The sequence below is a fragment of the Phacochoerus africanus genome, chromosome 16 (assembly GCF_016906955.1).
Source record: "Phacochoerus africanus isolate WHEZ1 chromosome 16, ROS_Pafr_v1, whole genome shotgun sequence".
NCBI classification, from domain to species: domain Eukaryota; kingdom Metazoa; phylum Chordata; class Mammalia; order Artiodactyla; family Suidae; genus Phacochoerus; species Phacochoerus africanus.
In genome coordinates this window covers 37,030,076-37,042,994 of record NC_062559.1, presented here as the reverse complement: position 1 = coordinate 37,042,994, position 12,919 = coordinate 37,030,076, and the positions used below count along the sequence as shown (strand labels likewise).

Here is a 12,919-nt window from a genome sequence, read left to right as displayed (position 1 = left end):
GTTTATGTGATATTCTAAATCCTTTGTTGTATCTTCAACAATTTCACAGCATCTTTACCAGGAAGAGATTTCACCTAAAGAAAGCACTTTCTTTGTTTATCCTAAGAAGCAGTTCTTTGTCCATTAAAGTTTTATCATGAGATTGCGGCAATTCAGTCACACCTTCAGGCTCCACTTCTAATTTTAGTTCTCTTGCTATTTCTACCTCATCTGCAATTACTTCCTCCACTGAAGTCTTGAACCCTCGAAAGTCATATATGAGGGCTGGAATCAACTTCCTCCAAACTTCTCTTAACGTTGCTATTTTGACCTCTTCCCTTGAATCAGGAATGTTCTTAATGACAAATGGAATGGCAAATCCTTTCCAGAAACTTCAATTTACTTTGCCCAGGTCCATCAAAGGAATCACTATCAATGGCAGCAATAGCCTCTCAAAAGGTATTTCTTAAATAAAAGGACTTGAAAATGGAAATTACCCCTTAATTCATGGGATGCAGAATCAATTCTGTGTTAGCAGTCATGAAAACTACATCCATCTCATTGTACACCCATCAGAGCCCTTGGGTGACCAGGTACATCATCAATGAGCAGTATTATTTTGAAACAAATGGTTTCTTTGTTTTGTTTTTTTCTGAGCAGTGGGCTTAAAATATTCAGGCAACGATGTGATAAACAGACATGCTGTCATCAAGGCTTTGTTATTCCACTTATAGAGCACAGGCAGAGTCGATTTAGCATAATTATTAAGGACCCTAGGATTTTCAGAATGGTAAATAAGCACTAGCTTCAACTTAAAATCAATAGCTGCATTAGCCCCTAACAAGAGACTCAGCCTGTCCTTTGGAACTTTGAAGCCCGGCATTAACTTCTCTTCTTTAGCTATGAAAGTCTTCGATGGCATCTTCTTCCAATAGAAGGCTGTTTTGTCTTCATTGAAAATCTCTTGTTTGGTATGATCACATTCATTCATTATCTTAGCTAGATCTTCTAGATAACTTGCTGTAGCTTCTACATCAGCACTTGTAGTTTCACCTTGCACTTTGATGTTATGCAGACAGCTTCTTTCCTTAAACCTCATGAACCAATTTCTGCTAGTTTCAAATTTTCTTTTGTAGCTACCTCACCTCTCTCAGCCTTCAGAGAACTGAAGAAAGTCAGGGCCTTGCTCTGGATAAGGCTCTGGCTTAAGGGAATGTTATGGCTAGTTTGATCTTCTATTCAGACCACTGAAATTTTCTCCATATCAGCAATAAGTCTGTTTAGCATTCTGATCCTTTGTACGTCACTACAGTATCATTTTTAATTCCATTCAAGAAATTTTCTTTTGCAGTCTTAACTTGCCTAACTGGTGCAAGAGGCCTAGCTATTGGCCTATCTTGACTTTCAGCATGCTTTCCTAAGCATAATTATTTCAAGCTTTTGAAGTCCCAGCTAATGCAATAAGATAAGAAAAGGATATAAAAGTATGGAGATTGAGAAAGAAGAAATAAAACTCATGACCGTCTATCTAGAAAATTCCAAAGGGTCAACAAAAAACTCCATAAACTAATATGCAATTATAGCACAGCACAATTGAAGGATATTAGCTTCATCAAATGTAACAAAATACCATATTAATGCACGATGGTAATAGCATGGGTAACTGTATGTGAGAGAGGGGCTAAAGGGGATATATGGAAATCCTATGTACTTTCTACTTAAGTTTTCTATAAACCTAAAACTGCTCTAAAAAACAATGTCTATTATTTAGAAATAATTAAAAAGCCAATGAGGCCCATAACACCTTCCAATTCTAGACACACTGAAGAGATGGTATTCCCAGAAAACTTTCCCCTCTTAAAGAAACAGGCAGAAGTGAACAGCAGCTCTAGGAACTTCTGCTCTCCAAAGTGGTACAGAAATTACAGCAGAAGCCACAGCAAACCCCCAGCACAATGGCTAGTAAGCCCCTCACAATGAAGGCAGAAAATTCATAATTAAAGGTGGAAGCCTAATGCAATGACAGCAGAAAGGAGGCAGCAGGTCATGCAGCAGGCATTCGATAAATATTTATTTAGGACCTCCTGCATAGTACAGGATCTATACTCAATATTTTATAATAACCTATAAAGAAATGAATCTGAAAAAAATCTATCTATCTATAACTGAATCACTTTGCTGTATTTCTGAAGCTAACACAACATCTTTTTTTTTTTTTGTTAAGAAGGGGCCTCACCCACAGCACATGGAAGTTCCCAGGCCAGGGGTTGAGCCACAGCCACTGTAGAAGCAACACCGAGGTGTTGGGTTGTGAGCCACACGGGAAGTCCTGAAGCTAATACATCTTAAATGAACTATTCGTCAATTAAAAAAAATGTGTGTGTGCGTATTTGTTTAACTAGCATAGTGGGAAATAAAAATGAACCATGTAGACCAAAACAGAGCCAATCTGGAGGAAGAACGGGAAGATATTACTAGGTCTAAAACAGAGACCCTAGGACAGTCACTGCTGACTAAGAGTTTTGCTGGTACCCTCATGAGGGAGAGTGTCAGCCACACGTGAGGCTGTCTGGAGTTTCTAACCCTGTAATTCACATCAGGCCTAGGTTTGCACTGTATCAACTGCATATAGTTCATTACATAACTTGGTTTCATTTTTTTTCTCAAGCAATCCATTGATGCATTTTAAAGTCCCATTGTATTTTAAATTTTATTTATTTATTTATTTATTTTGTCTTTTGTCTTTTTTGTTGTTGTTGTTGTTGCTATTTCTTGGGCCGCTCCCGGGGCATATGGAGGTTCCCAGGCTAGGGGTCGAATCGGAGCTGTAGCCACCAGCCTACGCCAGAGCCACAGCAACGCGGGATCCGAGCCGCGTCTGCAACCTACACCACAGCTCACGGCAACGCCGGATCGTTAACCCACTGAGCAAGGGCAGGGACCGAACCCGCAACCTCATGGTTCCTAGTCGGATTCGTCAACCACTGCGCCACGACGGGAACTCCCTTTTTTTTTGTTGTTGTTGTTGTATTTTAAATTTTAAATAAGCGAAACAAAACAAAAAGCCCTCCAGATATAGCTAAGTGAAAAATTCTAAATCTAGAAGTTTCCACTATGGCGCAGTGGGTTAAGAACCCGACTTCAGCAGCTCAGGTCACTGCAGAGGCACAGGTTTGATCTCTGGCCCAGGAAGTTACATATGCTGCAGGTTCAGCCATTTAAAAAACAAAAACAAAAACAAAAACTAAAACTAAAACTAAATTAAGCTAAACCTATTACTCATCTTGGGCTGTTAGCGCAAAGGAGAATAAAACAAGTAACTACCATGTTTTAGACCTGCTTCAGATTCCAGACACTGAGCCCAATGCTGAAAACACTCAGGTGAGAATTCAGAGGGTATATCCTGCTCTATCCAGCAGCCAGTCATCAGGTCTTCAGGGACTGTGGAACCTGCCTTCCCTCCCTCAAAGGATGGGTCTTCTGAGATAAAACCAAGGCCATGATGAACAATGACCTCATCCCGAAACCTGAAGCATTCCATTCAAATCGCTGGCTTTGGAAGTCAGAAATTCTGCTTTCCAGCGCAATTAGTAAATCTAATCACATATATTCACACTCTCAAGAGGTCCTGATTGTTTGGAAGTAACAGCTTGGTTATTCACAACCAACAAAATTAATGCCCCTATTTTTAAAACATGAAAAAAAGAACACTGTACATAAAAACAAGCCTCCAAGCTGTGGACCGTGGTCAAAGGGAGAATAAAAATAAAAAAGCAAAGAATAAAGTGTTTAAATGAATGATTAGATAAAGAGTCATTTTAAAGTCCCAGCAAGGCTTTGCCTTGAGGTCCTTGTTATTCTAAATTGATTCAGTGCTCTGGATCACCTAGAAGGAAAATGTCACTCAAATAAAAAAAGGTTCCTTTACACAAATCTGTGTGTTTAACTGGCAACATATAATTTCATTAAAAAAAAAAAATTAGGAGCAATTGCTGCTGAAGCTGTTTCAGGGACAAGGGGAGGGAAGGATCTGTCAGCACTATGGGAACAAAAAAAAAAAATGATGTGCCACCAAGCTTTATTCCAATCATTTGCTTCATAGTTAAGTTTAATTACACATTACACACTGTCTTGTAATTATGTCGCTTGGGAAACTGCCAATTTCCCCCTTGAAATGCTAAAAGTTCTTTAATTTATTTTAAAGGCTCAGCGTTGCCTCCATCAGCACCCCCCTTAATGCAGGAGGGATACTTGGTTTCTGTTCTCTTTAAGTGCAGGCTGTGGGCAGCAATTGCTCCATTGCATAGTTTAATGCACATCCCAGAGGGCTGACTGTGCTGAGAGTCCCCAGAACACTGAGCCAGGGTATTTATAATAAGATCCGATGACTTTTTTTTCTTGAAAATTTACAACGAAAGAATTTGAGAAGCATGCCTAATCTTTTCCCCTACTCTTGGGAGGTTGAAATTAAAGTCTTTTATTCTCAGCAAGCGAATAAATACTGAACACAAGATGAAGCACCTGCTTCCCAGGCGTTGACTACAAGAATAGAGAGACAACAAACATTAAGTGTAGAAATATGAAACCCCAGGAGAAAACACAGTAATTAAGTACGACTTGGTGGACCAGGAAAGAGAAAAGGCAGGTAAGAGAGATTGAGCACCTACTGTGTGCCGGCAATGCATTCAGGATTTCACAAAGGTCACCAGTTTCAGGGCCACTAAGTCAAGTCCCTCAAGTCCCAGGCAGACAACTAGGATGCACGAAGCAGCCTGAGAGAATATAATAGGGAATTCTGGGACTCACAGTTATTTGAAGAGGGAGTGCATACCCTACCTACAGGCAATTCAATTTCTCCTCCCTGTAAAAATACTTTGCCAGTTGAGCAAAAGACATCCATAGAACTTACTTGAACTTTAGTTGCAACCCTTAGATGAATTTACAAACTCCCAAAAAGGTACAGGCTGTGAACACTGGAAACAGACTGTTTGATCTTAAATTCAGCTCTAGTACTTCCTTAGCTCTTTGACAGCCCTTTCTGTCTGTCAATTTCCTCATTCACAAAATGGAAATAATAACTAGCAACCTCATAGTGGTGCCGTGAGAAATTAATGAAACTGTTTCGCATACTTGTAATCTCACAGCAAGCTCTATATTTGCTATTATGGTTATGTTCATGCCCTCTGATACAGGAGAGAGAAGTTGAAAAGTTTCCCCCAAATGCTTTGAACTCGTGATGGGGCTTAATGGACAGAGAGATCTATGCACTGGAAGAATGGGTACCAAAGCTACTTTATCTTCCTACCTCCAGAGCATTGCAAAGATTACAGGTAATGGATGTTAGGTACTTAAAATACGTAAAGACATAAATCATGACGGGGAGTTCCCACTGTGGCACAGTGGGTTAAGAATCTGACTGCCACAGCAGGGTTACTGCCACAGATGCAGGTTTGATCCCCAGCCTGGTGCTGCAGGGTTAAAGCCTGGCATTGCTGCAGTTGTAGTGCAGGCTGCAGCTATAGCTCAGATTCAATCCCTGGTCTGGGAACTTCCACAGTTCATAAAAAAATAAAATTAAATTAAAATTAAATAAAATAAAATCTTTTCTCATGCGAAGTCATCTTCCAGCCTTTTCTTGTCACTACTGTCTCAAAAACTAGGCCTGCCATGTCCCAGCTGTAAATTAGGGTCTAAACCAAAATTTCTCTCAACTATTTTAAAAAGTATTGTTTACTGTGTATGCACTCATGAGGAGGAGGAACATTTTCGAAATAGTATAAACATACTTTAAATTTTTTTATCTGTTAAAAATGGCTATCATGAAGGAAACTTGAGAAAACAGTTCTTAGGTACAAATAGCCAACTCTTCCCATAATTGCATTTACTTGACATATTATGAATATTTTTGTTCTAATTTGGTATAATACTGAAACATACATGTGCCCTGGCTCACAACTGCATGAAACCATTGAAATAAATCTTGCTTTTGAAGGCATTTCTATTTTTCCCCTCTTAGGAAATTCATTATCTTCTATCACAGTCACCCAGTGTGCCAAGATATTCCAACTGGATGAGATGTTGCTCATAAATTATGAGGGAGGTTGAGGCAAGAATTTCAGAGCATACAAAGAACAAGTAGTTTCCAGAATTTACTTCTGCTTTGGTGACTGGGGGCCTCAAGATCTTATAAACTGCTAGTTAGTTGGGTCACAGCCTCATTAAGAAAAACCTTTATTTATAACACAGCACTATACCCAACAAGATATACAAAAAGGGTCAAGTTTGCTTTTTTCCATATTGACCCAACATCAGAATATTTTTCCAAGTAGTGCCATGGTTTAAAATTGGGTCACTGGGGAAAGAAGCAAGTCCTAAGTGATTGTGATATAGTTAAACAGTATAATAATTTATAAGACAGTGAAATGTTTATCTATTCAATATATTGTAGGAAACTGCAAATAAATATCAAGTAAAGGTTTTTTGACTTCAGAGATGTGTCCAGGATAGGTCATATCTAAAATTTCAGAAGAAGAAAAACCCCAGGAGGGAAAAAAGAAAACAAGATTTTAAAAAAACCAACAAAAATTGCACTACCTTCCTTTGCTTCCTGTTTTATTTTCCGGTACCTAAAAACTAGACCCTGCCATCTTTGTTGACCACCACATCCACTGGGTATGGCCTTGGCCTGGCAGATAGCAGGTGTTTGATAATATTTCTCGAATGAGTCTATGAATAAATGAATGTGAATGTTGAAAGGGATTTCTCTTCCTTTAGTTCAATGCTTTTTAGCATCTGAGAAAATGAACTGTTTTTTTGTTTGTTTTCCATGTGGATATTTTTTCCCTTTGGAAAAGACATAAGCAATAACAGAAACATCTCATTTGCATGCATTTGGCTTTTCTTGTTGCATATTTAAATAGCTTATCCAACTTTTTCAAGGTCTGGGATTGATACACAGCATGCTTCTGTCTGGCTGTAATGCCAAGAGGTTCTGAAGTTCTCCTGAAATTCTGAAATACTTCTGCATGTCTCTTCTCCTGTCACTAGTCTGAAACTCATGACCACATGTGAGATCGGGAAAGCTTTGCAGTGATACCATCACCAAGCTCATTTATTCCTTTAAATAACACAATTAAAGTGGCGATCAAACATTTGGTAACAAGGCAATACATAGAAAAAAGACAGGCTTTGGTTTTCAAAGCATTTACAATCTAATAAAGATAATGTGATATTATACATGAAGTTTGCATGTTCTATAAAAACTGGAAAAACTTTACGAAAAGTTTATAAAATGGAAAAAGAAGGTGCCACCTCCCTTCCTTTTAGGAGCAACATTTGGACCACGCTAGACACAAACACTTGTTTGATGGCCCCATCAACTTTCCATGTCTTCTAAGCATTCCTCTTTGACTCTATCCCTTTACCCATCATGCCAAGGAGAACAGATCTGTTGTGTCCATCACACTCCAAGTCCTGAGACAGGGTGCCAAAGACTGGAAAGAGCCTGAGATTTGGAAGCCAAAGACGCAAGTTCAACAAAAACTGGTCAACTGGCTGTTTGATCTAGTGGAACTCTCAGCACTTCACTAAGTCCCAGGTCCTGGATCTATAAAACCATGATAACCACACTGTCTCATAAGCTATTCCTGAAGAATGAGCTAATATATGGAGCATGTAAGTTACCCAACCTGATCATTTCTGTGATCAAACAAGGGAAGACAAATATTACCATGAAGAATTAACTTCATTCTGAAATCACTCTTTCTTTTAGTTGTTAAGAGTTTTCTTAGGGAATTTTTTTCTGATCCCATTTCCACCTCAGCCCTGGCCATTGTGGGTTTGGAATCCTCAGGCTTCCTGCTCGTGACCTCCTGCTTTGTGAGTGAATCTTGGCTCCCACAATAGCCAGCAAGAGTCTTCAACCAAATGAAAACCAACTCTCCTGAGTTTCTCAGTGGCTCCTAGTTAAATAATTAAATACACCAGGAATCTATGTTCTAAGTCCAAAGGTTTTATTTCCGCTAATAGTCAATAATCTTCCTTTTTCCAAAGCACTGAGAATTGTCATTCCAGGGAGGGGGAAAAGCACAAAACAAAACCCAACACACGACACACTCAGCTCTGTGCTACCACCCTGTCTGTGAAGCAGTGACAGCAGGGTCATGGGAGTGAGCCAAGCACCGCCTTCCACCTCTCAACAGACAGGGCCTTGGTGGGGAGAGCCGGGGAAGGTGAAGCCTCTCCAGAAAAAATAAAAGCAATTATGCCCAGAGTAAATAAGACCCAGAAGCCTGAAATCACGCTATATCTCCAGATTTTACTCCAGGCACAGTGGGATGCTCAGATTTGCAATTCCTCCCTGTGTTCCGTGCCTGTCCAAGTATGGGGTAATTGAATTACATCCGATGCTTGCATTAGTACGTGGTTACAGAGGTTATTCAAACCATACACGAGAAATCAGGCTGCCCATCAATAAATCCATGCTTCAAAAATAGACCTTCATGTAATTGTTAAAAGGAGAAAAGGCCACGATTCCCAGATGATAAAAATGAATTGATCTCTGGCAAGAGACCATTGAAACAAAAACTAAAGAAACTCTTTACTCCATTAATAAGAAATCATTTAAACCCATTATGTGCCAGGTACCACAAGAGGTAGGATTGTGGGCCAGGATTTGTCCCTGAAGCATTCTAAACTCTGGTTAGGAAGCCTAGTCTAGCTGGCATGAAAGGTGGGTTCAAGGATACCAGACTTTGGCAGGGAGGCCAGGAAGATAATGTTGTAACAATCTAGAGGAACAGATTCAAGGCAAAGAAAAGGTTAAGGATGTAGAAAATATAGAATGTGGTGTCTACACAGGGCTTGGACTCCTTTGCCCATGTTGCAGGGCTACCAAAGCATCTACCTGGACAGATGTCCCACTGCATAGAAGGTCTAGATGTCTCCAAATGACTGCCCCTCAGGCTGGCAGATCTAGTTCAACTGTGACACCACCATCCATCTTCAAGCCAGTATCTCCCTCTTCCTTGGAGAGAGTCTAGTTTATCGTAGCTCCAAAATGATTAATTCAAACTGCTTCTCCCCACTGCCACAGCCACTACCGTCATTCTTATGCAACTAATGACACATTCAACATCATACTCTATAATTTTAGAAGCATTCATCCACAAACATTAATCAGTTAATGCTAAATTCAATTTCTATTAGGCTTCTTCTTTTCACACTCAACTCTCCAAGGCTATATACTACACAGTATCTCAAAAATATTAATTTATTTACTGAGAGAGCAGATTACATTCCTAGCAAATAATCTGTGCAATAAATACAGACCCATATAAGCCAAACCAAGCTTTTGTGAAAAATAATGTTCTTATGGAAAAATGCATTTCTGAGTACCTGAGAACTACATAAAACCTTTCAGAGAAATGCATAAAATCCTTTGTATAATCAAATTTTAAATAGCGTTTCAGTATAAGTGAAAGCTGGTCAAATAACATGTATAGAAAAACACATAAAGTTAAAATAGAGTGCCTGTGGGGAATTCTGACCTGACATGACTTTTTTTCCAAAAGGGTCACTACTGGTTGGGACAATTTTTCACAGTGAATGCTCTCCCATGTGTCAGAGGATTCTGGCCAGTAGCGCCCCCACTGGTCATGGGGACCACCAAAGACACATGCCCACACATTTGCAAATGCTCCCTGGGGCAACAATGCTCCCTTGTTAGAGGAGAAACTTTAGCCAAGATAAGAGGAATTGCCTGCAATTACATTACCAGGTCTTGAACCCTGGTCTCTGGAAAGCCAGTGCCAAAAGGGATCCAAAGAGAGAACGTCAGAGTCATGTCTTCCTCTGATTTCAGCTTTCCCCTTCCTGTAGTAGGCTATTCATTCATCGAGTATTTTCTAAGCTCATACCTCGTCATCATTTTAACCACCCTTGTCCCATTTATTCATATCCTCCTCCACCTCAATCTTGGACCTGTATACCTCACCCAGTTGAACCTGGGCTCCTTTTCCTAGGCACAGGGGACAGGTGTCAGCACAAATCTGGGGCCTCCAGTGGAGCAGCCCCGAAGGGCAGGCCCGCTTTGTCCCTCCAACAGCTCCAGTTCATTCACACTTTGTTCTTTGCTTTGTCCCTTGCTCCGCCTCAGCAGGTGGCACCTTCTCTTTTCCTCTGGTCCCACCCACAGAGGAATCTGCCTTGGTAGCTGGAGTTTCACTAGTCTGTTATAAAATGAAAGTAGGCATTTCTCGTCCCTTCCCAACTCCCCCACTCTTCTCTTCCTGTTTATCTGATCATGCCTCCAGCATTAGATTGAATAGAGCAGTACCAGACAGAACCCTGGGGCCCTTCAAGAAGTCACATTGGTCTGAGTGGTTTTCGTGAGTGTTAGGATCCTGCAGGGTTTTGGCAGATAGTTTGTTCCTCTTCTTTGTTATTTAAGGCTAAGAATTTTTTCATAATTAAATATTGAACTATGTAAAATATTTCCCAATATCTAATATATGTTTACCTATCATCACGTAAAAAAAATTAAAAGTGAAAAATCCCTATTTGGGTACTCCTGATTTATTTCATTCACTTTTAATTTCCACTTTATTAAGTGAGGAAAGTCACACTCTGGGGCCACTCTTCTAATGGTAATCCCTTCATATCTATAGATGTGAAATTTGAACTCAGTAGGAAACCAACAAGAGCTGAAAGGGGCTGTGTACTTACCCGGATGTAGGCATCTTGGTGGTGCTTGGCAAAGTACAGCATATTGTCCAGAGCTAACATCCCAGGAGGGGTCTGGGTAAAGTCCATGGCGGGGTTGACATGATTCTGTGATTAAAACAAGACGTTTGATCAGGTTAATTCTTCAGCAGATGTCCCCAACCCCCAGAGGTTTCCCTCCACAAAACCACAAAGCAAGCTCCAAATAATCAAGCAGGATGACATTTGCTATCTCCATGTAAACCTATTGGGGACAGTGATGGGGACTTTTTTTCTACAAGTGTAGCAAAACCAGCTTCTAGACCGAGGGGTCGGGAAACTCAGCTGAAGATCAAAATAGAGGATTATTAGACACAAGACAGCACAGGAAAATGATGTAATGTAAAAACTGTGTTTCTGGTGGCTGCGCTCTAGTGGAACTGACCGCTTTTGAGTAGAAAGACCTGGGAAGCAGCCACATCTCTGCCATTTGCCTTTCTGCACCTTAACCTCCTCATCCTCACATATGAGGGCTAAGTGCGGCCACACCTGTCCATCGTGTTGGTGAACTGCCTAGACTCATGCAGCCTGCAGGTTTCCAAGCACAGGTACCCTATAAAATTCAGATGGCCACAGGGTCCTAACATGTGCCTACTCACAGGGAATGTTCTGGCTTGTGGTCACCCACACAGTGCCAAGAACTACAAAAAAAAAAAAAAAACCCACGTTACTTATAAACACATCCAACAATTTCTCTATATGTTCGAGATCACTCAGTAAACCCCATGAGACTCATTCAGAGCAAAACCACCCTCCACTGTTAATTGTCAAAAATGATCACCAAGAAATTCAGATCTAGATGGTGAATGATTTAAGGGAAGTCATTTTCTGTTAAGAGATGGAAAATAGGAGTTCCCATTGTGGCTCAGTGGAAACAATCCAATTAGGAACCATGAAGTAGTGGGTTCGATCCCTGGCCTTGCTCAGGGGGTTAAGGATCTGGCGTTGCTGTAAGCTGTGGTGTAGGCTGCAGATGCGGCTTGGATCTGGCATTGCTGTGGCTGTGGCGTAGGCCAGCAGCTACCGCTCCAGTTAGACCCCTAGCCTGGGAACCTCCACATGCCGTGGGTGCGGCCCTAAAAAGCAAAAAAACAAAAACCAAAAAACCAAAAAAAACAAAAACAGAGATATGGAAAATAAATGTCAAAGAGATATTCAAGAAAACTACTCTTACATCATAATCTAGGTAATCTGTATGAAAGTACCTATTTTTGTTTCATTCCTGAAAGCGTCTTAATAAACAACTTGACTCTGATTTGCCAGAGAAATTTTGGTCAACTGTAATTTTTTTTCTTATTTAAGTACAGGAAGGACTTATTCAAGATTCAAACAACCCATGCTTTTCTACATTATTCAAGAGTACATAGAAGCTGTCTTTCCATTCTGATTTGAAACATTTTTTATGAGCTAGTAAACACCATCTAAAATTCTAGGACAGGAATTCCCGTCGTGGCTCAGCAGAAATGAATCTGACTAGCATCCATGAGGATGCTGGTTCGATCCCTGGCCTCACTCATTGGGTTAAGGATTTGGCATTGCCATGAGACATGGTATAGGTCACAAACACCACTCGGATCTGACGTTGCTGTGGCTGTGGTGTAGGCCAGCAGCTAGAGCTCCACTTCAACCTCCAGCTGGGAACCTCCATATGCCACACATATGCGGCCCTAAAAAGACGAAAAAAAAAAAATTATAGGACAGTGGTGCTGCCTACTGGCCACAGTTCCACAATTTCCAGAACATCATTGTCCACATCTGTACAGCAAGTTGGGTCAGTGTAGTGACTTCAATATCTTATTTTAGCATTTTATCCCGATTTGTTTAAAAATGTTGGAATTTTTTTTTTTTTTTTGTCTTTTGTCTTTGTTGTTGTTGTTGTTGTTGCTATTTCTTGGGCCGCTCCCTCGGCATATGGAGGTTCCCAGGCTAGGGGTCTAATCAGAGCTGTAGCCACCGACCTACGCCAGAGCCACTGCAACACGGGTTCCGAGCCGCGTCTGCAACCTACACCACAGCTCACGGCAACGCTGGATCGTTAACCCACTGAGCAAGGGCAGGGACGGAACCCGCAACCTCATGGTTCCTAGTCGGATTCGTTAACCACTGCGCCACGACAGGAACTCCCGGAAATTTTTTTTTTAAATCAAAAAATACTACTATTTATGATTTAAAAGATAAA

At 40.6% G+C, this 12,919-nt stretch overlaps 1 protein-coding gene across 6 annotated transcripts in view; it reads right to left on the bottom strand.

Annotated features, from left to right (window-relative positions):
• The window catches only part of ELMO1 (engulfment and cell motility 1), a 561,177-nt gene that overhangs the window by 265,528 nt on the left and 282,730 nt on the right, over positions 1 to 12,919 (bottom strand). For all 6 annotated transcript variants that reach the window (XM_047763106.1, XM_047763109.1, XM_047763107.1 and 3 more), the window contains one exon: positions 10,705 to 10,809. In XM_047763106.1, coding sequence (XP_047619062.1) covers positions 10,705 to 10,809 — 105 coding nt within the window. The remainder of the gene's footprint in view (positions 1 to 10,704; positions 10,810 to 12,919) is intronic.